Source organism: Phyllostomus hastatus, unplaced genomic scaffold, assembly GCF_019186645.2.
Source record: "Phyllostomus hastatus isolate PE091 unplaced genomic scaffold, TTU_PhHast_1.1 phas_contig_34, whole genome shotgun sequence".
Taxonomy (NCBI): domain Eukaryota; kingdom Metazoa; phylum Chordata; class Mammalia; order Chiroptera; family Phyllostomidae; genus Phyllostomus; species Phyllostomus hastatus.
This window is the reverse complement of record NW_025333857.1, coordinates 66,020,428-66,043,505: the sequence shown is the minus strand read 5'-3', so window position 1 is coordinate 66,043,505 and position 23,078 is coordinate 66,020,428. Positions and strand designations below refer to the sequence as shown.

Genomic DNA, 23,078 nt, shown 5'->3' with positions numbered 1-23,078 from the left:
TCAGCTGGCGTTTTCTCCCGTCCCAGAGCAACCCTGGGAGTGGGTGACGGCATTTCCTGCTGCACAGTGCTGGGGCGCAGTGACTTGGAGCCGTTGAGGTTGGAGCTCAGTTCTCTGCCCTCCAAGGCCCCCTCTCTGTCATGACTCAGCTTCCTGGGGAACGCTGTTCGTCCCCTCACTCCCCTGGGCAGAGACTCCACGTGCCCCGGGAGCAGTTTGGGCACCAGGGGCTTCTCGTTCGCAGGCCTGCTGCCTCCGCCCCCCCCCCCCCCGTGTCATCCCCAGGTACCCCAGGGTGCCCTGCCCCCCACCCCCATCAGCCTGGGCTGCCTGATGTGTCCTGCTTGCTGGCCACAGGTGCCCTCTGGGTTGGAAGACCCCTCAGTGCCCTTCAGCCACGCCCTGTTCCTGCCTCTTCCTGCTGAAATCTTTCTCGGTTAAAGGTACCTTTTTCTGAGGACTCATGTGTCAGGTGCTTGACATCAGATTTCCTTTTCTCCCAGACTGGACCCAAATTCTACTGGTCCCTCTTCTTGGGTTCTTCCTGAGGCTACTTGAGCCCCCTGCTTCCTGATGCCCATTTTGCCTTTTTGTTTTGCACTTTGAGTTGCACTAGATAGTAAGCCCCAGGAGAGCAGGGGTAGAGTCTTGCTCAGGATTGTGTGTCTGCTGCCTGGCTCAGGGCCTGGCTCAGAGTGGGGGGGTGGTAAATATTTGTTGAATAAATCAATAAGTATTAATAAGATTATTGTTCTTTTGTGATTATAGTCTTTATTGTGCAAAAATTAGAAACTAGAGAATCATAAAAACACAATCTATCAAAATACCACATAGTGCCCAACCCTTAAAATTTTGATAATACACTTTTGGCTCATTCATAAAGCTTAATTAAACTGATTCCAACATATATGAATTTTATATTTTGACTTTCAGTTCACAGTGTGTTAACATTTTTCCTGTCTTACTCATTATTATGTTCTAGAACTTGATTTTTATGGCTGCAAAATAAGCTAACATGGATGTATTTACAGCTTCACCTGGCTGTTGGCTGTTTCAGCTGTGACGGTCCTTGTAGATACACCCACCGCTGGTCACGTCTTTGGTCAGTTCCTTAGGGACGAGTTCCCGGGTGTGGAGTGAGGCCCCCGCAGGCTGTGAACTCCTCTGGGTTCTGCCACTGGCGAATCCTGCCCCGTCCCTTCCAGGAGAGTTGTTATGTCCCTGCACCTTTGTCTTCACCGAGTGTTCTTACTTATAAGTGGCTTTTCTGCCAATTTGATAGCTGAACGGGGTGTATTGTTTTATTTTTATTTACTTTATTTTGAAGACAGTGCTCTTTTGTCTTTTAAAAATGTATTTTGGGAATTCTGGCCAAGATGGAGATGTAGGTAGAAACCCTTTGCTTCCTCACACAACCAGAGGAAGGATACCAACCAATAAAAAAATCAATAAACAACCAAAAGCACCAGAAAATCAAACTGCATGGAACTCCGACAACCAAGGAATTAAAGAAAAAATGAACCAGGACAACCAGACTGGTAAGACTGGGCCCGGTCAGCAGACTCACAGAAACCTTGGAGAGGGGCAGCCGAGGGGGTGGGGGCTGGTTGCGGAGCTCAGCGAGCTGCGCAGGAGGGGCTGATGTTAGGGGACTCAGCGGTGGCCGTGGGCTATGGCGGGGGTGCCACTGTGGGAGATACTCCCAGTCTCACACAGGAATCCGAGGGAAAGTGCCCTGTCTTACAACCTATCAGCTTTGCCAAGACAAAGGAATAGGGCCCAAATGAAAGAACAGAGCATAACCTCAGAACTAAGCAATGAGGAGATCGCCAACCTATTTGATGGAGAATTCAAAGCCCTGGTAATCAAAGTGCTCACAGATCTGATTGAGCTTGGTTGAAAAGTGAAAAAACAAATGAAGGGTAGCCAAAGTGATATAGAGCAGAATGTTCAGGGAACCAACAGTGACAGGAAGGAAACCAGGACTCAAAACAATTTGCAACAAAAGGGAAAAATAAACATCCATCCAGAAGAAAACAAAGAAACAAGAATTCGAAAAAGTGAAGGGACTCTTACAAGCCTCTGGGACAACCTGAAACATTCCAATATCAGAATCATAGGGGTGCCAGAAGGAGAAGAACAACAGCAAGAAATTGAAAACTTATTTGAACAAATAATGAAGGGAAACTTCCCCAATCTGGCAAAGGAAATAGACTTCTAGGAAGTCCAGAGAGTCCCAAAGAAGTTGGACCCAAAGAGGAACACACCAAGGCACATCATCACTAAGTTACCCAAGATTAAAGTTAAGGAGAGAATCCTAAAAGAAGCCAGAGAAAAGGAGATAGTTACCTACAAAGGTGTTCCCATGAGATTATCAGCAGATTTCTCCAAAGGAACCTTACAGGCAAGAAGGGGCTGGAAAGAAGTATTTGAAGTCCTGAAAGGCAAGGACCTACATCCAAGAATACTCTGTCCAGCAAAGCTTTCATTTAGAATGGAAGGGCAGAAAAAGTGTTTCTCAGATAAGGTCACACTAAAGGAGTTCATTATCACCAAGCCATTATTATATGAAATGTTAAAGGACTTACGTAAGAAAAAGAAGATAAAAAATGTGAACAGTAAAATGACAATAAACTTACAACTATCAACAAATGAACCTAAAAGAAAAGAAAAACAATGAAAATAAAAACTAAGCAAGCAGCCAGAACAGGAATAGAATCAGAGAAATGGAGATCACATGGAGGGATTTCAGTGGGGGGGGGGGGAGGGACAGGGAAGAAGAAGCATAATTAGTAGGCATAAAATAGACGGGAGAGATAAAAAAAAAAGGTATAGGAAACAGAGAACTCAAAGAACTTATATGTACGACCCATGGACATGAACTAAAGGGGGTGGAATGCTGGAGGGCTGGAGGGGCAGGGTGGAGGGGGGATAAAGGAGAGAAAATTGGAAAAACTGGAATTGCATACTCAATAAAAAATACTTAAAAAAGATTACCCAAAAAATGTATTTTGGGTTTCCCCCTCTCTGGTTCACGTTCCTTGCTTTCTCATGCCCTTGGCATCCCAGTGTGAGTTGGGTCCCGCCAGCAGCGAGGGTGGGAGGGACTTTCGAGGCCCCGCTGTGCGAGGCAGCGGGCAGAGCTGTCCAGGGGGCGCCGTCCAGGGGGCGGCGGGGACAGAGGCGTCCGCGTTGCCTCCCTTGCTGCTGGCGTCGCTTGCCGTCCCGAGAGGCGGTGAGAGTGGTCCCACCACGCTTCCTCTTCTTGGCATAGTAAATATAGTTAATGCAGGTGGCCATTAATCATGGTTATTGTCTGGGCTAAAATCACCGCCGAAGTTCTCTCATGATCTCTAATTCGCCCGCCTTTACGAACAATAAATTGGTGTCGTCTGGCCCCGGGCTCTTGCTCAGCGTGTGGAACACGAGCCCTGCGGTGTGGAGATTTATGCCGCCCGTTACGGCCGGCTCGTCCACAGTCCTTGTCCAGACTGCACGTAACAGCCTTCTCGTCCCCCCACGCAGGGCCTGCACCTGGCGCCCCTGAGCCGGTTTGTCTCCGGCGTGAGCAGAGCCAAGCTGGTCCTGGACGAGGCCGAGAGGTTGCTGACGCTTCTCTGGAGGGTCTCGCTCCCCACGGGTGGCCAGTGCACGCTGCACTGTGAGCAGGTGGGTGGTGCCGCATGGATCCAGAGGCTCAAGGAAGCCCCTAGGGCTTGTGTCTCAGTCTCCTGTGCATCTAGCCCAGGACCTGGCTCACGGCAGTCTGTCGGGTGGGTGCTCAGTGTGGGGTCTGTGCTGGGGTCGGGGGGAGGAGGACAGGGAAGGCGGCATGTTTGCTAAGAGCAGCGTGCCAGGCACCCTGCTGGCTGGCCCCTCGTGCTCCCCCTTCCCCCCCCCCAGCACCCCTGCTGCCCTCACCCTGCCCTGCCCCCACTCCCAGGACATCTGTGTTGAGGGGGATCCTGTTTGCATTCCACGCCCGAGGAACCCGAGGTCGGGGGTGAGGCCCGCGCTGGAGGTTGCAGAGCTGATGTGAATGAACGCGCAAGTGTCTGAACCCAAAGGGTAAACCTTGGTTCTTGGGCTTCGGGTCCCAGCTGGCTCCCTTGTACAGCTCCAAGCCTCTTCCAGTTCAGATGCTTTTCTCCGACGTCCGATGCCTTTTGTTAGCTTTCGGCATCATGTTTCGTGGGCCTCGTCCAGGTCTGTTTTAACTACCTAGAAACTACTTTTTAAAAATCAGTGAAAACCATTCATTATGAAATCGTTGAAACCTCCCTTAAAAGCTTGACTTCCCAGTGAGGCGAGTGTGGCTGAATTAAGAGCAGTCACCCTCGCCCCCATCCTTGTGCCCGTCTCACCGCACCAATCAGGAGTCCGGCAGCGCAGAGCAGGCCCCTGGCTTCCGTCTGCGGGAACCATGCATGGTGACAGGTGGGCGCCCACCGTGGTGGTCAGAAGCCACCCAGGGAGCAGGAGCGCGCAGGTTAAGGAGGCGTCAGGACTCCTTGCTGGGTGGCCTGACAGATGTTCGCCCCCTCGTTCCTCTAACCTACGAGTCCTCGCCACGGGCCGCAGGAAGGCAGCAGGGAATGTGCGTGCGTGTCAGCACTCATCTGGTTACCCCCTCGATAGCGCTCAGGTCTGGTCACCCTGGTGGAGAAGGAGCAGCGAGGCAGCGCTCTCTGCCGCAGGGTCTCGGGAGCCTGGCCTCAGGTTCCCTCTGGGGTCCTGGGGAGCAGGTTTGGGCGCACTAAGCTTGGGATGCACGCCACCAGTCCTGGCGCAGGAAGACCACGCTTTGCCGGTGGGGCCTGGGGCGGGAGAGGGAATGTCGGAGGGAAGGGGGCCTGCTGGTGGGCAGCCCGCATAGGCCTTTCCTCCTGACCCACCACACTGTCTCCCGTCTTAGGCTTAGATGACACAGATGTCCCACTACCTGTCCCCCGCCTCCCTCCCAGCTGGCTGGCTCCCGGCCTTTCAGATCTCGGCTTGCCTGTTTCCTCAAGGTCAGAAAGGACTCCCTGTTCACTCAGTCATAGCTTTTGTTCCGCACGCCCCTAGCACAAACTATAATTACATATTTATTTGTTTAATGTCTGCCTTCCTCTACTTTCAGTGAGGGGCCAAGTCTAATTTGTTTATGTTTTAAATGAATCAATGAATAATTTCCTTTCATACTCAAACCTTTGTCCTCATGATTTTTAAAGCACACTGTGTCTGAACTAAACAATTTATCCTCAGTGCAGGGTTTTTGTCCTCAGCACATAGTGACGTCTGTTAAATAGACAGAGTGCAGTGCTTACTACGAGTGTGTCTGTGTGTGCCTGTGTAAATGCAAATCATACTCACATTGCCCTCCCCCACTAGCGAGTTGGTGCAGGGTCTGGTCTGTGCTCGTGATGGTTCGTCCTGTCTTTCCGAGCCTTTCTGGGGGAGTTGATGATGCTCACTGTAGCGTCACAGAATGTTAGGGCCACAGAAAGGGCCTTCGAGACGCTCCAGTGCGGTCACTGGTGCACACAGCCCCCTGTGTGGCGTCAGATTGCCTCTGGCCACTTTTCTGTCCCTGCCTGTGTTCCCTACACTGTCCCTGCCTGTGTCCCATACACCTGTCCCTGCCTGTGTTCCCTACACTGTCCCTGCCTATGTCCCATACACCTGTCCCTGCCTGTGTTCCCTACACTGTCCCTGCCTATGTCCCATACATCTGTCCCTGCCTGTGTTCCCTACACTGTCCCTGCCTATGTCCCATACACCTGTCTTTGCCTGCGTTCCATGCAGTGCCTTTTCCTTGGTGTTTCCTTTTTCCACGGTGTGAATCAGATTTCCAAGTTTTCACCAGCAACCCCAGTGGCTTTTCACTCCTAGTGTTTTCTCTGAGTGTCATTCATCGATTTGCCTTTTGCATTGAATACACCGTCCCCTACAGTCCCTTGGCCTACTGTGGAACGTGTGACCGTACACCTCAGTTTGTCTAAGAGAGTTGTGGGGGGTTACAAATACATTCACCTGTTCCTGTACACATTTTCTAAAGGGAGGGACACCTGACTGAAGCTGCAGGCTGCCCGTGAGGGTGAGAAGGACGAGGGCAGGCGGGCAGGCCGGAAGGTAGCTTTCTGTGAGTGGCCCTGGTTTTGTAACTTTGACTCTGAAATCATGTAAGTGCTTTACATAATTACAAATAATAAATCAATATGAGAAAAAAGCTGTTTCTAAAGATTCATAGCAGGTTGCAGTGCACCAACCTTAGTGTACGTGGTGTCGCAGGCACAAGCACACAGAGCAAACAGTCCCTGACGGTGATTTGGCTGCACGCATCCCCCGTGGAGATGCTCTGAGGGCAGAAAGAGCTGCAAAAACATTTTAGCTGTTTCCAGTGATTAAATTGTTAGTAACAATACTGGTATGGATATCATGAAACTGTTATATTTCTATTATAAAGATAAAACAAATATGTTGAATTTTTTTACTGTCAGAGAAGAGATAAAATAAATTAAAAATCAATGAAGTAAAATTCCTGCAATCCTTAATTTGAATTGGAAATATCAGTATGAACTCATGATGAATTTACTATTTAAAAAACCTTACAAGTTCTCTTCTTAGAAGGCTTTAAAAGTGTTCAAGCCAGAACAGTGAGCACCCCTGGTGCCAACTCGTGGTTTCTAAGTACCCTTTCCCACTGAAAGGAACTAGGAGTCCTGGAGAAATGGCTTGATCCTAGGTGCGGGGCAGGGAGTGTACAGTATGAGCTCAGAGCTGTTCTTATCCTGGGAAAGGGGGCAGGGGGCGGGGGAGTGAAACTTGCAGGTGTGCGGTGGTTCTCAGACCGTGGCTCCTCCTCCTCCGGCAGCATCAGCACCTCTGGCAACGGGCTGGAAAGGCAGACTGGGGACCTCGTCCCAGACCCGCGGCATCAACAGGTCTGGGAGTGGTCCTGAGTTCTCTCTTTACAAGTCCCGCCAGGGGCTCAGGGAGCCACTGGGTCAAAAGAAATTTAAGAGCCACATCGATCAAACGCAAAATGTGGTGTTTATTTGTATTCCAGTTTAATTGGAACCAAACCAGTTGTTAAAAAACAAAATATGATGCAGTCGGGGAAAAGTGTCCGCTGACACGCACTTGGTGCCAGGAGGCGGTCGTTGTCGTTGTTGGAGTTGTGCTCATACTGTGTGTGGCTTTTTTAAGAGAATCATTTTCTTTTAGAGCTGTACACTGAAATGTTTCATAGATGAAATATGATTGGCTTCCAGGGTCAGTTTTGGAAGTAATTTTAGAGTGAGGATGTTGATGGAACAGATTCGGCCACGATTTGATAATTCCTGGGTACCTTGGTGGTCCATTGTCCTGTTCTTTCTACTTTTGTAAATGTTCGAGTTATCTTCATTGTGAAAGAGAACAGCCTCGACGACCGCAAAGAGCGCCCCGGCTCCAGAGTCAGGTGGACGGATGCTCAGGGGGAAGCCGAGGCCTCCTCTCCTGGGGGCGTGTGGTTTTCCGCTCGGCGCTCAGCTCTGTGGCCTTGAGGAAGGCGGCAGTTCTGTCCAGCTCCTCCCGGGAGTGAGGCGCTCTGCTCCACACTCGGCATCTCACTTTCCCCCTGACAGCAGCCTCCAGAGAGTCAGGTGCTGATTCCTCCCATTTCCTGGAAGCCCGGACTGGAACTCCTCTGCCGCAGCACCACAACGGCTGGGAGTGACTAATGGGGCTGTCGCACCCTGCTGTCTCCGCCGCGGTGTGGTCGTCCTGTGAAAGTGAAGGCTTCGGTTCAGAGGGAGAGCAGACGCATAATAATCTGAGCTCCTCGTTTCAGTGCTGGGCAGAATGTGTACAGTGCGTTTTGAGAGTGCGGGTGACAAGCAACCCCCGCCACCCCGTTGGCAGCCCGTCTCACAGCGCTTACCCGTGCCCGGGGCTGGTGGCCAGAAGGAAGAGCTGAGCTCTGCCCTCAGGCAGCGTGTGGTTCAGGAGGGCAAGCAAACAAGTGAAGGGCCAGCTACTGCCCAGCGTGAGATGGGCAGTGCAGGGGAAGCGTCGCACACAGTGGGCACCCACAGGAGCGGAAGCCAACCTGGACTCCTGGGGCGGAGTCTCAGGGAAAGCTTGCTGGAGGAGGCGACGGCTGAGCTGACTTCAGAGAGAGGGAGGGAGGCCGGCGAGGCAGAGTGGAGGTTAGCCGGGCGGGGCAGCGCGGTCCTCCTCCCCGCCTTCAGGCATCACCTCCGTGGGTCTCACCCTTGCGGTGGAGCGGCGGGTCGGGAGCATCCCCGTTTGCAGATGTGGAAGGGACTCGGGCTCTGTGTGGGGAGGGACCGGCTGTCCTGGGGTGTGCGGCCCTCGAAGCCGTGGCCAGAACACAGATCCCGGGGGGCCCTCAGCAGGAGGAGGAGAGTCGAGAACACCTGACGTTTCCGTTAGGGTGGTTGGGGGAACCGCTGAAGCCCTTGTAGCTGCCACAATTGTTTAATCTTAAAAGTAGGTTAAAGCAGGGAGTAAAAAATTGATACATACCTTAAACATTTCAGTTTAACTTAAAACAGTTAAATGTACATTCATTTGCCGTTCTTTTGATGTAGGGCCAGAGCCTTTGCTTTGAGTACGCGTCTGCTGTGTGGAGGTCCGCGTTTCCTTCCTTTCATAAATTACATCCATAATGTATGTCTGTCACTTCCAATGTCTGTTTCTTTAAGATGAAGGAAAAACTCAGACACATGAAAAGCAATTTGAATATAGAATTTCCCTAGACCGTGTTCTTCCCACAACTTTTATAGTTGATTCACCCACACCTAATTTGCCAGTAATGTGGTTTTTAGTGACTTGCCTCTATCACGCCCTTCCTGAGGCATATGCTAGTTTTCATGCAGCCGGCCCTCTCCCCTCGTGCACATTTCACAGGTTTACTTAATACTCGATTAAATCACATACGGCAAGTCCTCTCTTCACGCCGTCTGTGTGACTTTTAAGCAAAATGACATACAGCGAAACCAGTTTGACCACAGACTGATTGATACAAGCAGGACGGAAGTGCCTGCCGGCACCTCATCAGCGTTAGAACGGAGTGACGTCGTCCCTGACGCTGACGCGAGGGCCTGCCGTGACTGACGCCCTGAGGGCGAGCGCCCAGGTCCCCTCGCGGGAGCAGAGGGGGTGTGACTGGCAGAGGGCAGTCTGGGCCAGGGCACCGTGCAGGCGGCTGGCTTAGAAGGGAGTGTCCGCAAGCCCTCGAACGAGTCCGGAGGAGACTGTTAGGAGGCCTCCGTGGCGTGCACACCTCGCTTCCGGGCACGGGGGTCTCTGGTGTCGCGGCCCCTGTGCTCTCCTCGCCCCCGAAAGGTCAGAATCGGCCGCCCTTCTGGATCACACTCTCCTAGTAACACTTTTCTACTCTTCTTAAGAGTTAACAATTTTTAAAAAATCAACATTGTAGCTTTTGTTTAAAAAATCAATCCTGATAAATTTTTAAAAGCGAAAATAAAACATCCTGAATCACATTTCTTGGGGGTAATCACTCTCAATATTTTGGTGACATTTCTCTGTCACCAGTTCTCTGCAGACATCCTGATGCGCCCATCTGCGGGTATGGAGATGGGTGTTCAGTTTCGTGAAACCGGAACGCGCAGCACACAGTAGCTGTTCCGGGGTCCTTGTCACTAATTACTGTCATCTCGCAATGTCAATGAACAGAGCTCTACAGTACCATTTTTAATGGCTGCAGAACTGCCCCACTGTGTGCGAGCACCGTAACTTGTGTAGCTAGATCCTCACTGAAACAAAGCAGGCAGTTCATTTTTTCCTATTGGGAGCACCACCGAGGTGAGCACCCTTGGGTGCGGGCTTGCTCTTGTGCCTGTGTTACTCCTTGGGGGGTAAATGCCACGGGCAGGATCGCTGGGTCAAGGGGTTCAGTGCATTTTGCAGTTTGGTGAACCTCGACAGGACACGTGTTCCCCCTGGGCCACCAGCGGTCCTGAGAGAGCTTCCCACACCCTCACTGCCGCCGGGTTTTGCGTGTTTTTGCCAATCTGACCGGCAGAAAATGGCTTCTCGTTTTTATTGGGATATCTTTTGTCGGTCAGGGTGAGCATCTTCATATGGTTTTATAATTCTGCCTGTGTGGTAGGATGGTGTTTTATTATTCTCTGTTCAGTTTTCTAATTCCTGTTTTCTTCAGATTGGAGAAATGAAGGCGGAGATCACCAGGCTACATAAAAAATTATTTGAACAGGAAAAGAAGTTGCAGAACACCATGAAGCTTTTGCAGCTGAGCAAGCACCAGGAGAAAGTCATCTTTGATCAGTGTAAGTGAGCGGTCGGGGGTGGCCGCCGTGTCTGACCACTTCCTACCTCTGGGGACTAGAGGGAGCCAGCCCCGGACCACCCCCTTGGGAGCCCGGACCCTTCGTCATCACACCTGCTATGTGTGGGTGTCCTTTCCCACCTCATCCCTGTGGACCCCCACAGACAGATGAATTCACTTACCAGACGTCTGTGGGGGGCCACTGTGCAGGGACTGTCCCCTCCCTGGGGGCCGGTGTGTGGCGTGTGCAGTGTGGGAACATGGGCAGGCTCTCAGGGAGCACTGGGGGCGGGGGGGCAGGTGTCCCTGCGCCCTGGGAGGAGCAGGCACTGGTCAGGTGGGAACGGAGCAGTGTGGACAAAGGCAGAGGGCAAAGAAATGAGGTTTTACGTGCACGAGACCGTCAACACTTCACATCGCTGGACTAAGAGCTGTAAGTGGCCACTCGAGGCAGGAGGGGTCTGGGGGACAGGACTGCATCACAGAAGGCCTGAGGTGTCAGCCTCGGGTGTCCAGCTCTCAGAGCAGAGCGTCAGCCTGTCCCATCTGCGTGCAGGAAGGGCTGGTGAGGAGCAGCCAGTTCTTCAGCCGGGCCGACGAGAAGGACGCCCGGGCCGGACAGTGGGCATCCAGAGGAGGGGGCGGGTTTGAGAAACACTTTCCAGACAGACACAAGACTCCGGGTTGGAGAGGTGGCATAGCTCTGTGAGGTCCGCCCCAGCCCCGATCTGGGAGCTTCGGAGATGGTGGGGAGCAGCTGTGGGTCCCCGCTGTGGACCCTCAGCTCTCGTTCATGCTGCGTGTTCAGAGGCAGCCGCTGGGTTTCCTCCGGAGCCTCCTGGCAGCACAGCCTCGGCCCAGCCTTGGGCTGTCAGCCTGTCACCTCCCTGTCTTCGCAGAACTGCTGACCGCGGCGCTTGCCTTTCCTCGCTGTTTTCTGCGCCGTCTTATCAAAGCCCAGCGTTTCTGGGGCACTTCTGAGAAGTGTAGAACATAGATTAGTGTCAAGTAGGAGTTCTCTGTAGCTCCGTAGGAGCCTTCTGAAAACAGACCGTGAGGCTGGCAGAGTCGGAACGGCAAAGTGAGTTGTTTGGTCACTAGCAGGCCCTGGGTCCTGCTCTGTGCCCCGCGCCAGGTGCCGGGACAGAGGTGAATGAGGCAGTGTTGCCAGGGGGAGCTCTGACTTCATGGGGGTGGCATGAGAATGAGCTGCAGAGTGGTGCACCTGCGTCCCAGGCAGCTGAGAGAGGTGTTTCAAGGCTCTGGACCAACTGGGTCTCAACGGGGTGAGCAGGAGTTAGGGGTAGGACCAGGACCCTGGCCGGCAGCCCCACGGGCAGGAGCTGAGTGTTGAGGGACACGGTTGGGGTGGCCAAGGCTTCTGCTGTGGACAGTGGAGGGAGAGGGCTAAGGAGGGGCCGGGGCACAGAGGGCTGTGGGCTGGACTCGGGAAGGAGCAGCAGGGGCTGACATGGTCCCCCGTGTGTCAGAAGGTCCTGTGGCTCAGCATGGAGGGGCTGGGAGGTGGGGAGACCTCGTCGGGGGCGGTGGCAGTCCCCCAGGCAGGCAGGGGAGAGGCCCGATGGGGCCGACACAGCGCCATGGAGGAGAGAGAGGAGGTCGGAGAGATGAATTTAGGGAGCAGCCCGGCAGAGTGGTGGGTGTCTCTGAGGTTCTAGCCCAGCGGTTCGTGTCACCGCAGAGCAAAGGAGCACTGGGGGGACAGTGTCCGTGGTGGTCGTGTCTGAGGTGGCTGTGGCATGTTTGGGTCACCTCCCGGAGCAGCAGGGGGGCAGGAGTTGTGCTTTAGCTCAGCCCCCAAGTCCAGGGAGAGTCAGAACTCGCTGTATCGGCACCCCCTCAGCAGCCCTGAACAAGTCAGGGCACGCACAGTGAGCCCCGTTCACGGGCGAGCCTGTTCACAGGTGAGCGAGCACCTTCTGGAAGCGGGCGGGAGGTTCAGGTGGGTGAGCTGCCGTGCAGATGCAAAGGACAGAACCCAGCCGATGTGAAGGTTGGTGAGTGTGGACTCGTTAATGAGCGAGTTCAGGTCTCCACTCTGCTGTGTGAACTCTCTGAGCTTCAGATTCGCCATCTCTGACTGGAGACGGTAATTCCGAAGGACCCACACCCGCCAGGCGGGCCTCGGCTCTGAGCACGGCTTTATAAAGTGCCCCAGGTTCCTCGTCGGGTTGGGGCGAAGCCTCAGCTTCACTGTCTTCTTCCTGGGCCAGAGGGGAAGCTCCGCAGATGTCGTGCTCTGCCTCCTCTGTCCCAGTGAGTCAGACTGAACCCCATGTGGAGGCGGCACACTGTGACTGGTGTGAAAAACCCTGGGTGTGTCTCAGCATCTCCCGCGCTCAGACGGTGTCACCCACCTCTGCGTCTCCGAGGCCTGGCACAGAGCGGGTGCGAGGCTCAGTGCCGGGAGAGGGGCGTGCCCAGGGTCCCGCAGCTGGTGGCAGACTGGGCTGGGGCTCTCCTGGCCGGCTCCACAGCTCGTCCTGACGGGCCAGGGCCTTGGAGGTGCTCAGACCCTGCCGGCCTCACGGGCCTGCTCCTGGCTCTCAGTGACTGCGTGGAAGTCGGCATAGTGTCCCCTGCTGACCCTTCTCTGCATGGTGACGAGAGGAGCAAGGGCCTAGGCCTGTTCTCTGCTGGGGGCAAGCTGGACACTGCATCTCCTCCCATAGTCCGCAGGGGACAGGAAGGAAAGACTGTCACCTGAGACCCAAGGACTTTGCCACGCCCTCACCGTGTGACCTGGAATGACCGGCTGCCCTTTCAGCCTCTGGGACAGGACCTGCTGCTCGGGGCTGGGGTAGTCACCGAGGTCACAGTTGTTACCAGCTGGACACCACTGGGTGGTGCCTTCCTGGCCAGTGCTCTGCTAATGCAGAAGGAGCCTGTACTGGGCAGGACGGACCTGGGTTCCAGTCACTCCTCTGCGCCGAGCAAGTCTGGATTTGGGACATGCCCTTTATCACTGTGTCCCTGGGGCTTCTCGCGGCAGTGGGGATTTCCGTGAGCGGGGAGGGCGGGTGGTGCCCCTCAGGTGCGGGGCCCTTCCCGTGGGCCAGGTGAGCCTCCGCTCTCCCACCGGGAGTTGTGTTCTTTAGCGTCTCATGATTCCAACCCCCACGCTGTGATACTCAATCATTGGAGACTCTCGGGAGAGGTGTGACCTCCAGAAAGATGCATGTGTCCACGCACACACTCACACACAGATTTGCACTTAGTTTCTGGGGATTTGCCTACCCCAAAGCCTACCCCTGGGCCCAGGGTAGAAGTGCCCTGCAGCGTGGGATTGGGGGAGGCGTGGAGAAGCAGCGGCGCCTCTGAAATTCTCACTGCCACTCTGTCCTTCCCCCAGTGTCACAGATTCAAACTGACTTCGTTACTGCCAAGTGGACTTATCTGTGAGGCAAGAAATAAGCATTTTCTCAAGGCCACCGCGTGGCGCCTCTGCTGAAATGAGTTGAGGGGGAGTCTGTTTCAGCCTTGGGTGCCACGAGCCAGTGGCCCGGTTCCGGGAGCCTGTGCCGCCTTCCCCGGGGAGCAGACTGATTCCCTGGCCCTCCCCAAGCCCTGCTTAGAGCAGGTCCTGATCAGGCACGGAACTCTCCCTTGGCGGCGTCCTGGCTGCTGGCGTTTGTGTTGGTCGAGAAAAAGCTGGAGGGAAGAAGCAGCTGACTCCCCAGTTGCTGCCCCAAAAGGTGGGCACTGCCGTCCCTCCCATGGGTCCCAACACACTAGCCATCTGCCCATGCCCAGCTCTTGAGTGCCAGGTCTGCAGGCCCCTCTGCAGTCAGCCCCCCAGCGCCCTCCTGTCCTAGGAGAATGTGACTTACTCGGGACCCACGGTGGGCTCCTCTGCCAGCTCAAGGGCAGCTAAGGAGGAAAAATGCCAGAGTTCGCCCTCCCAGGACATTAGGAGCCGATTCCAAGTGCTGCTAGGTTCAAGTTCAACTTTACAGGACTGCCCTCGACCCTTGGCTTGGCCTGCATGCAGGGGTTTGCTTGGAGTGGGGCACACCCCCTTCCCAGCAACCAAAGTGTGCAGGACGCTAGTCAGATGCGGCCCCGCCCTGCTCTGCACTGTCGCCCTCCTGGGCCCGTGGAGGTGAGCCCGGGGCACACCTGAGTGTCCAGCTGGCCTTCAGAGCCCCAGGTGTGTCTAGAACGTGGCGTCATTGCACCCTCTGCTCTGCTCTGGTGTTTCTGGGAGGCTGTGGCTTAGTGTGGCGTCTTGAAGACGTCTTGAAGAGGCACCTCTGGTTCGCCCTCTGGGATGGATTATTTGGTCCTGGTGTGCGGCCTCCACACCTCTCTCTGGCCTGGGTGCTCCAGCTCGTCTGAACCATTTGGGGTCCAGGGGGCTCCTCCTCCCTGCACCTGGCTTTGTGCTGTCTTCTTGGGCCTCTGTGTCTAATCATCCCCTTCTCTGCTCTCTCCTCAGTGGTCGTCACCCACAAGATCCTTCGGAAGGCCAGAGGGAACCTGGAGGTAAAGCCCCTTGGAGTGTCTTTCACTGGAGGCCGTTTGGGATGGGGCATGGGGGAGGCACAGGGCGGGAGGGGGGACAGGGCCCCGGCCCTCCCGGCACTTGTAGCTCCCTGCTGCTCTCCTGTAATCATGCTGGGGGTCCGCGGGTCTGGTTCCTAAACTCGGGTGCAGTTTTCACCGATGAGAAACAATGAATAGTGCCTGGCACGTGGTAGGCACTTAATACAAACTTGTTTAATAAGTGAGAGCAATGTGATCTCATTGTCGTTTGGTTCTACAGATACTTACTGACCAAAAGGTGTCTTTGATGGTAATTTCAGAATAAAATGTCACCTTTAACTCTTACCTCGGGGGTCTTACCTCAGACCCCTCCTCGGACCTAAACTTCTCCTTGTTCTCCTCTCTCTCCCTAGCTGAGGCCCGGGGGCGCCCACCCAGGAGCAGCCAGCCCCAGCAGACCAGGCTCCTGAGAGCTGTCAGACAATAAAGCTGTGGTTCTCCGCTCCCTCTCTGCTCTAAGCGTGGTTCCTACTTACTGAGGAAGAGGGAGCTGTCTGGTCAGAGGAAATCTGTTTTTCCTCTTCATGTTTTCCGTCCTGAAGTCAGTTTGAGAGCTGGTGTCAAGCAAGGCCTGGGCGCTCTGCACCGCGGTGTTGAGCAGGCCTTGGGCACTGGATGCTGGGCCTGTTGTCTCTGGGGCAGCCCGTGGAGTGGGGCGTCCCTACCGCGCACCTCTGGGCCTTGTGTTCTCCCGGTTTTGCTTCCTGCCCAGCCGGCCCCGTGGTTTGAAAGTTCACATGGAATGGTTTGTTTCAGCTCGGTGCTGCATTCGCTTTGGCCTCGAAGCCGAGGTCCCAAACGCCCGAGTGGGGCAGGCTGGGGTCTCAGGGTGGCCCTCAGATGTCGCCCAAGGTCTCTGCCGAGTCCAGTCAGGGGTCTGCAGAGGAACGACGCCATATGGCATGGCTGGGGCACCTGGCATCTGCACCTGGCGTGTGCACTTGGCGTGGACTCAGCAGCGCATAGTGACATCCCAGAGCGGCCCTCTGAGGTCGTGCCATTCCCACCAGGGGGGAAGACCAGGGAGGCCGCAGTGGGGGCTTGGCCTTGTGGTGTCCTCACGATGACCATGATCTTTCTCCTCCACTGTCCTCGTCGCTGCCCGCTGCATGTGCTGCAGCCCTGTCACTGGTCCTCCTGAGTAATTGTGCTGCCCCTTTGCCCTGTGCTTCCTGGTGTTCCTGAGGAACTGGCAGGGCGGGGCTCGGCCCTGTTGGCCCACGAGGCTCCGGACCGGCCATGGGGGCCCGAGAGATGCCGACGGCCGCACCCTGACCTGACACTGCCTGCCCTGCTGTGCTCTCTGGTCTCAGCCCCACGCCCACCACCTGGGCGCCTGCAATGTCAGCCAGGCCCGTGGCCTCATTTGTGCAGCATTTTGGACCAAGACTCACCTCCCTCTGTGGGCCCATTTCTGCCATCACTCTGGGGACTTCGGCATCGGCTTGGCTGACCCCTCAGTTTGCTTCCCTCTGCAGTCAGCCACTCTGACACTCTGCCCTCTGACCATTGCCACCTGCCCTTCAGCTCACCCCTGGTCCCCTCTGCTTCCACCTCCTGGAGATCCTAGTGTCTGGTCCCTTTACCTCTTGCTGTTACTGGGCTCCTTCCTCGTTCCTTTTCCATCGTGTTTCTCTAGTCGGGGGCCCCCCACACCGGAGTCGCACGGTGCCCTGGACCAGATGCTTCCTGCTCTGCATACGTGAGGGGCTTCATCTGAGCTCCTCACGCACGGACTCAGGTCTGGCCCTGTGGCACCCTGGCTCCCTCATCTCACACCCTCACCCTTCGTGGTCTCGGCAGACTGAGCTGTCTTCTGCTCACAAAGGTGCCCTTCCCAGCCTCTGCCCAAGACTCGCCCTCTCTTCCAGCCAGTTTTTCATGGTCCTTGCGAGGCCCTCCCCTGCTGTGGTGGCTGAGCAACGTGATGACTCCATATAACTGGTCCCCACTACTTCCTTAGTCCGAGACCTCACTGGAGGTGAGGGCGATGGAGGGTCTGGGCCAGGCCTGTGTTCACAGCACAGCTGAATGACTCATCCAAGGCCCTACCCTTGTGAGGCAGAGCTGGGACCGGATCCCTCCTGTCCCAAACCCCAAAGTGCTCTCTACTGCCTGCCCTGCTGGTGCCCCTGCGGCTCCCCAGACAGGATGGTGACTTGAGCTGGCGTGATTGCATTGGCTGGAGGCATGGGGAGTGGAGGAACGGAAGCCAGGCTGGGAGTCAGGGAACCGGCCTCACCCCTGGCCCCCCCGCCCACCCGTTTTCTGCCTGTTGCCCATCAGGTGAGGGGCGGGGCAAGGGGCAGGAAGGACCCGGACTGTTTGGGTTCCTGTCACCTGAGCTCTCTCATGACAAGTGTTTGCACAGATGGACCTTAATACCTCCCAGGGTGCGAAAACTCAGGTTCAGGCACAAAGTTACCTGGCAGCTCCGTTCTCTAGAAGTCACACTTGGCGGATGCCTCCCTGGGAGCCCTGATTTGCGGCCAGGGTGGCTCCACATGGTTCTGTGGAGGGAGCAGGAGGCCGGCTTCTAGTCCCAAGTCACATGCTCCTGTCGCCATCTAGACCCCTGTGAAATGGGAATCCCCCTTCGCCCAGCCCTGATCAGCGTGGGAGCCTCAAAGGCGGAAGTAGCCAAACCCTTTCCAAAAAGTAGCAACTCTTATTCAGTGTCTCCCAGTGACTGGGCTTGAGGTCAAGTTTTCAAAGCACTATTTTACGTTCCCATATAAGTTTTTGCTGAGGGGGCAGGGTAGGTCGTACAGGACAGTGGTCAGAGCTCAGGTGGGGCTTGGAAGTCAGACCCGTGTTCACATGTACCCACAGGGGAGCAATCTGCCTCCCTCATTGGCGGCTGTGAGCGTACTGCCTGTCTGGGGGCCCGCACACAGCCCTTGGTTGCTGAGCTCGGTCGTTGGCAAGGGCATGGTGCGCAGGGCTGTGAGGGCAGATACACTTGATGTGGCACATTCCAGGCCCCCACGGTTGGCTGACAGCAGGGCCTTGGGAGCAGGCGCTCTGGGCGTCCAGCCGGCCACTCTCCTCGGTCACTCGCAGCTTTTCGGGAACACAGCAGTCCAAGGCAAAGCGTATTTTTATCTCCCAGTTCAGTGTTGTGAGAAACACTCCCAGCCTTGGACTAGAGAAGGCCCTCCCTCCTCTGGGAGGTGGAGGAGCAGCCCGGTTCGGGCTGGATTCAGGCCAAGAACAAACTCCGCAAATAAGGACAATTTGGACCTTGGAAAAGGCTCCATTGTCCCTGGCGAGTTAATTTTACCAGCAGCTGAATTCAGGGGGCTCTGAAGCAGTAATCAGAAAAGGCGTCCGTTTCCGGTTGGGGAAATTAATCACCACCTGTGTCCACAGAGCTGGCGCTGCACCTGAGAGGAACAGCTGCAGGGGCAGAATATAGGGAGGGGAGGGGGGCAGAGAGGCACGGGGCCTCCACCTCGCCCCGCCCCCAGGGGGCCCACCTGCCCAGGTCCCCCGCTGAGTCCAGAGGGTAAAACTCTATCACCCCTCCAGGCTGCTGCCCACCTGCTCAGCAGTGGCCACACTGTTCATCATCTCAATTAATCCGCACCGCCCTGTCCATTTTACAAAGGAGAAAACGCGTGGAGAGCCACCTTAGTAAGTGCTGGAGCCAGGACTTGAACCTGAGTCTGTCACAACCTGCTTTCTAAACTGTCCTGTCCTCTGGATTATTGTGTCTCCCTGAGATGCTGCCTGTCCCCCAAAGTGCAGTCCTCCCCTCTGCAGTCACAGCCCCAAGTTTTCCCACCGTGCCTTTCGGACAGCACACCTCTGGGTGGCCAGAGCGGGGGCCCAGAGACCCGCAATTGAATTGCTGGGCACGGCGGCCCCGAGAACCGCTTGTAAATGGGGCTGCGGACAGGAGAAAGAGTGATCTTGTTAATAAGTTCTCAGCATTGTGGAGGCAGAGAAACCTGCCTGGGGGCTCCTGACCCTGCCAAATTGCCTCTTCAATCTTGGCCATATTTTAAGTCTAACTCAAAAATTCAATTATCAAAATTACTCATCCAGTCTCCCGAGAAGCCCAGGACTCTGCCTTCAGGGCCAGACGTGTTTACCTCTCGCCACAGACGGGCCGTCCCAACTCGCCCTGCTGGGCAGCAGGTGTGGGGGGCAGGTCGGGGGCCGGAGCGGGCCCAGAGACCCAGGGCCTTGCCGCTGCCTCCGGGGCTCTAGTAGAACCGAGCCTCATTTCTGCCGCGAGACTGTGATGTGGGGAGGGAAAGGCAGCTGTGAGGCCCGGACATTGGCCAGACCCCTGGGGTTTGCTTGTTTGCTCATCTCAGTGAGGGTTCTGCCCCCCACCAGCAGCTTATACTGAAGTCAGCCACCCCGCCCCACCTCCTCCCTCCCCCTGTCGCTCCCAAGGGCATGACCATTGCTTCTTCATCACCACCTCAGTCCAGGTCTCTCACCTGGACCACTTGCTATAATGGTTTCCCAGCTGACCTCCCTGCATCCACCCCTACCCTCTCCGGTGCCCCCAAACCACCGCTAGAGTGGTTCTTCAAAGTGCAAAACCGATCGTATTGTCTCTGTGTTTAAAATGTCGACTGCTTCCCATCCCACTTAGTGTGACCTGCAGGTAGTGTACCGAGTCCTGCCTGTCCCTCATTTCCCCCACCTGCACCCCTCTCGTGGGGCTTTCCTTTCTGGCCCCAGGGCCTTTGCACAGGCTTCCCTGCCTTGCATCTTCCCATCTACGTCCCTGGCATCCCTTGCTTCTCTCGCTGGTTGGCTGCTGCTTGTGCCTCAGAGGGAAGTCTTCCAATCAGAAGCCCCTGTCACACACACACAGCATGAGCTCCTCCTCGCCGGCGCTCGGCCACCGTGGTGACTTGGGACTGTGCGAGTGTGGTTTTCTTTGGTCACGCCACTAGCTGGCAGGCCTGTGAGGGCACAGGCCCGTGCGCTCTGCTCCCCGTGCCGGCCCTGGTGAATACCTTTACTCACTGAGCACTCTCAGAGCTGCTCTCGCCTCCTCCTGGAAGAACCCAGGCTATTGGGGGGAGGGGGGAGAACACCGGTAGTAACGCCAGCAGGGAAGACTAGTTTCTGAGCCAGCAGCGTCTGTGACCTCATGTCTGTGACAGCCTTGTCGGGGAGATGCTGCTTTTTTTCAGCTGAAGGACAGGGTGCAGAGTAAACTTCCCAAAATCACGGGGCAGCGGGGCCGTGGAGCTGGATTCCAACAAGCCACCAGCAGGCTGCGGCCCCCAGGCCCCACCCGGTGTTTCGGGTGAGCCCAGTTCAGGGTGGTGAGTGCCGAGACGGCTTGGGTGGGCGGGGCGCCGTCCGCACCCAGTGTCTGAGCGCGCTGGCGGCCTTCCCAGAAGCTTTCCGCCACCCCATCCAGAGCCCTGCCCCGCCCCTGGCTTGGCCAGTGTCTGCCACTCTCTGGGCATCAGCCTCTCCAACCTCAACGAGGGACAGGTGCTGGAGCCGCCTCTAGCTGACTCCTCGCAGGTCCCTGCCCCGGTTCCCCAGGCCCCTCCAGCTCTGTCGGTCTGACTCGGTCCTTGGAGAAGCCGCCGCCCCGGCCTAGCCCCAGAGGGCAGCACGGGGCACCCCGGCTCACCCCTTACCTGCTCCATCACGATGTTAAAATACAGTCGCAGTCGTGACCAGCCACCTTCCCACGCAAATACCGTAGTCACGTCACTGTTAACAGGCGTTCACACGAGAGCTTAATTACAGGTTCTCAGCTTCCAAAAGATCCTCTATTTACATTAATGCTACTTCCCTCCGAACAGAACAACGTGTGGTCCCCGCTCATCGGTGGCACTGCTGGGCCAGTGGCCGCAGACCCGGTGAAGATGGAGACCAGGGCCACCCTGGCTCCTCCAGAGTGATGGCAGGGCCGGGGTCAGAGACAGGGTGAGCCGGATACAAGGCCCCCGGTGGTGGAAGCCAGTGGCCGGAGCCCGTGTGTGCGAGTGTGTTTGTGTGTGGGGGGGGCGGGGTGGGGGTTGGAGCATGGGCACTCAGCAGAGGAAGGGTTGAGAGATAATCAGTGATCAAATTCAGCCTCTTCCAGTACCTGCCTTGGCCCAGAACTGCCAGACCCAGTGGGGAGAGGCAGGCACACAGTGAACTGTGTTATGTCCGTGGTCAATTGGGGCAACAAGGGCACCCAGAAGAGAGGACCCTAACAGGCCTGGGGGTGGGTGGGGCTGGGGCCTGCAGTGGGTGTCCAGGTGAGTGGTGACAGTTGGCAGGAATTCGTGTGCTGAAGAGGTGGGAGGGTGGGTCCTCACAGCTTCATAAAGACCTGTGAGTGAGCTGTCCACCCAGCTGGCCGTTCCTGAGAATCCAGACAGTGGCCAGGAGGACACAGGCTACAGGGGTTGGCTGGGCCTCAGGCGGCAGCATGAGACAGGCAGGCCTCTTCGGGGACAGAGGGAAGCCAGGGAGGGCAGCAGGCAGGGGAGAGACACAGGGAGAAGGTAGGGATGGGGTGCAGGGGGACGGCATGGGTTGGAGGGACGGGTGGAGTCTGTGCAGAGAGTCCTGGCCGGAGCGCCCTTCCCGAGTCAGAAGCCATGGGACCGGGGGCAGGAGGAGAGTGTGGGTCTCCCTGACAGCTGGTAGGCCCCTCGGTCACCCTGTCACCCCCTGCGGTGTCCTCCCCTCGGGCGAATTATTATATATGGTTACAGGACTCCATTACCTCAGGACGCTTCTATGTAATGCTTTGAAAGAATTATTGAAATGTGTAATTACAGTGTGCATTGTAATATAAAACAAGTCTATTATATTCATTTGATGGAACTGCGCTCCATAATGTCTATTCTCATGTAAAAGATTCTGCCATTAGAGTGTTATATTGTGTGGTGATAATTGTCCGTCCGCAGACACCGTCTCCCTGTCTTCACCCACTTCCCTCGCTGCCTCGTGTCGTGTCCCCTGGGGTCCCCACACTTCAGAGTTGGGGGCATCACGGGGCCCCTCGGCCCAACCCCACTTTCAACAGATGGGGAGGGGGAGGCGTGGGGGGGGCCGAGGCGCATGCCCGGGGCCGACACCGGCAACATGGTGTCCGTCTCCCGAGTCCCAGCCACCGTCTGCCTGTGGTCCCCGGATGCTTTTGGGAACTGGAAGCTTCTCCTCAAGAAGAACCTCCCCGGGAACCATGTACACAAGGCAGACAGGAGCGGCCAGCCTGTGTGAGGCCGAGATGGGCTGCCCAGGGTCCTGACCGCTCACTCCCTCCCACCCCCAAACACTGGGGCTGTAAGGGACACCCCCTGCCCCCCCCGCCCCGCCTTTGAAAACCAGTGGCTAAAGCCTTCGCTGTCCAGATGGGGAAGTGCTTGCTGGAGACCACACCCCGAGTTTGGGGGCGGAGCTGGGATTGGCACACTCCTACCGGTGGTCTCGCTGAATTGGCTCTTCTTGACTCTGGCTGCAGAGGAGGGTGTGCTCTGACTTAGGCTTTACAGCCTTGCTCTGGCTCCCGCGCCAGGGGCTGGGGCATATCCGAGTGAGGGCCAGCTGCCTCCCTGTCTCCTGCCCCTGGCCGGGCCCTCTGGCTTTCCTGCAGGGCCAGGGTGTGGGGCCCCGGTGAGAATGCGGGAGAGCAGGGGGAGCCCCCAATGTCCTGCCTGCAGTGTGTCACGTAGCAAAGTCTGCCTTTCTCTCAGTCTGTCATCATCATCACCATCATCGTCATCATCCTTGCTGCCCGAGCCTTCGTTTTGACAGTGTTTCCAGTATATTCTTTCACTGCGCAACCTCCCGCAGCTGTCGTGTGCATCTAACCTCATCTCCTTGTACTTTGTGCTCTAAGAACCTGCTCAGAGGGGTGAGAGCTGCCCGAGGTCACACAGCGGGTCTGCGGGGGCCGGTTCCTCGTCCTGGCCACTCACTGAAAGGGGGTCCTGGGAGGGCCAGCCTCCGGCCCCTGGACCGCCCCAGCGAGAGGACGTTACGTCAGGTTGCAGGCAGGCACTGTGTCGTGGTGGGATCTCAGCAGAATCACACTCGGTTTTCTGTCCCCGGGGGCTCGTGTCTCCCCATGGGAGCTGCCGAGGGACTCTCTCCTGCTCTCAGGGGTCCAAGGCAGAGAAAGGGGCCGTTCAATGGGGCCTGTGGTGGATGCGGGCCCTTGCTGAGCTCCCGGCGGAGGAGCGGAAGCCATCCGGGTTCCTCCATTGCCTGCGTCCGTGCGGCA

General features: G+C 56.4%; 1 protein-coding gene across 3 annotated transcripts in view; it reads left to right on the top strand.

Annotated features, from left to right (window-relative positions):
• Positions 1 to 15,313, top strand: part of CDK5RAP2 (CDK5 regulatory subunit associated protein 2) — a 167,576-nt gene extending 152,263 nt beyond the window's left edge. The window contains exons 34-37 of one of the 3 annotated variants that reach the window (XM_045840755.1): positions 3,526 to 3,669; positions 10,175 to 10,301; positions 14,760 to 14,806; positions 15,220 to 15,313. In XM_045840755.1, the coding sequence (XP_045696711.1) occupies positions 3,526 to 3,669; positions 10,175 to 10,301; positions 14,760 to 14,806; positions 15,220 to 15,276 (375 nt within the window). In that variant the 3' untranslated portion in view covers positions 15,277 to 15,313. The remainder of the gene's footprint in view (positions 1 to 3,525; positions 3,670 to 10,174; positions 10,302 to 14,759; positions 14,807 to 15,219) is intronic. The other 2 variants (XM_045840756.1, XM_045840757.1) reach the window with 2 other exon arrangements.
• Positions 15,314 to 23,078: the final 7,765 nt, after the last annotated feature.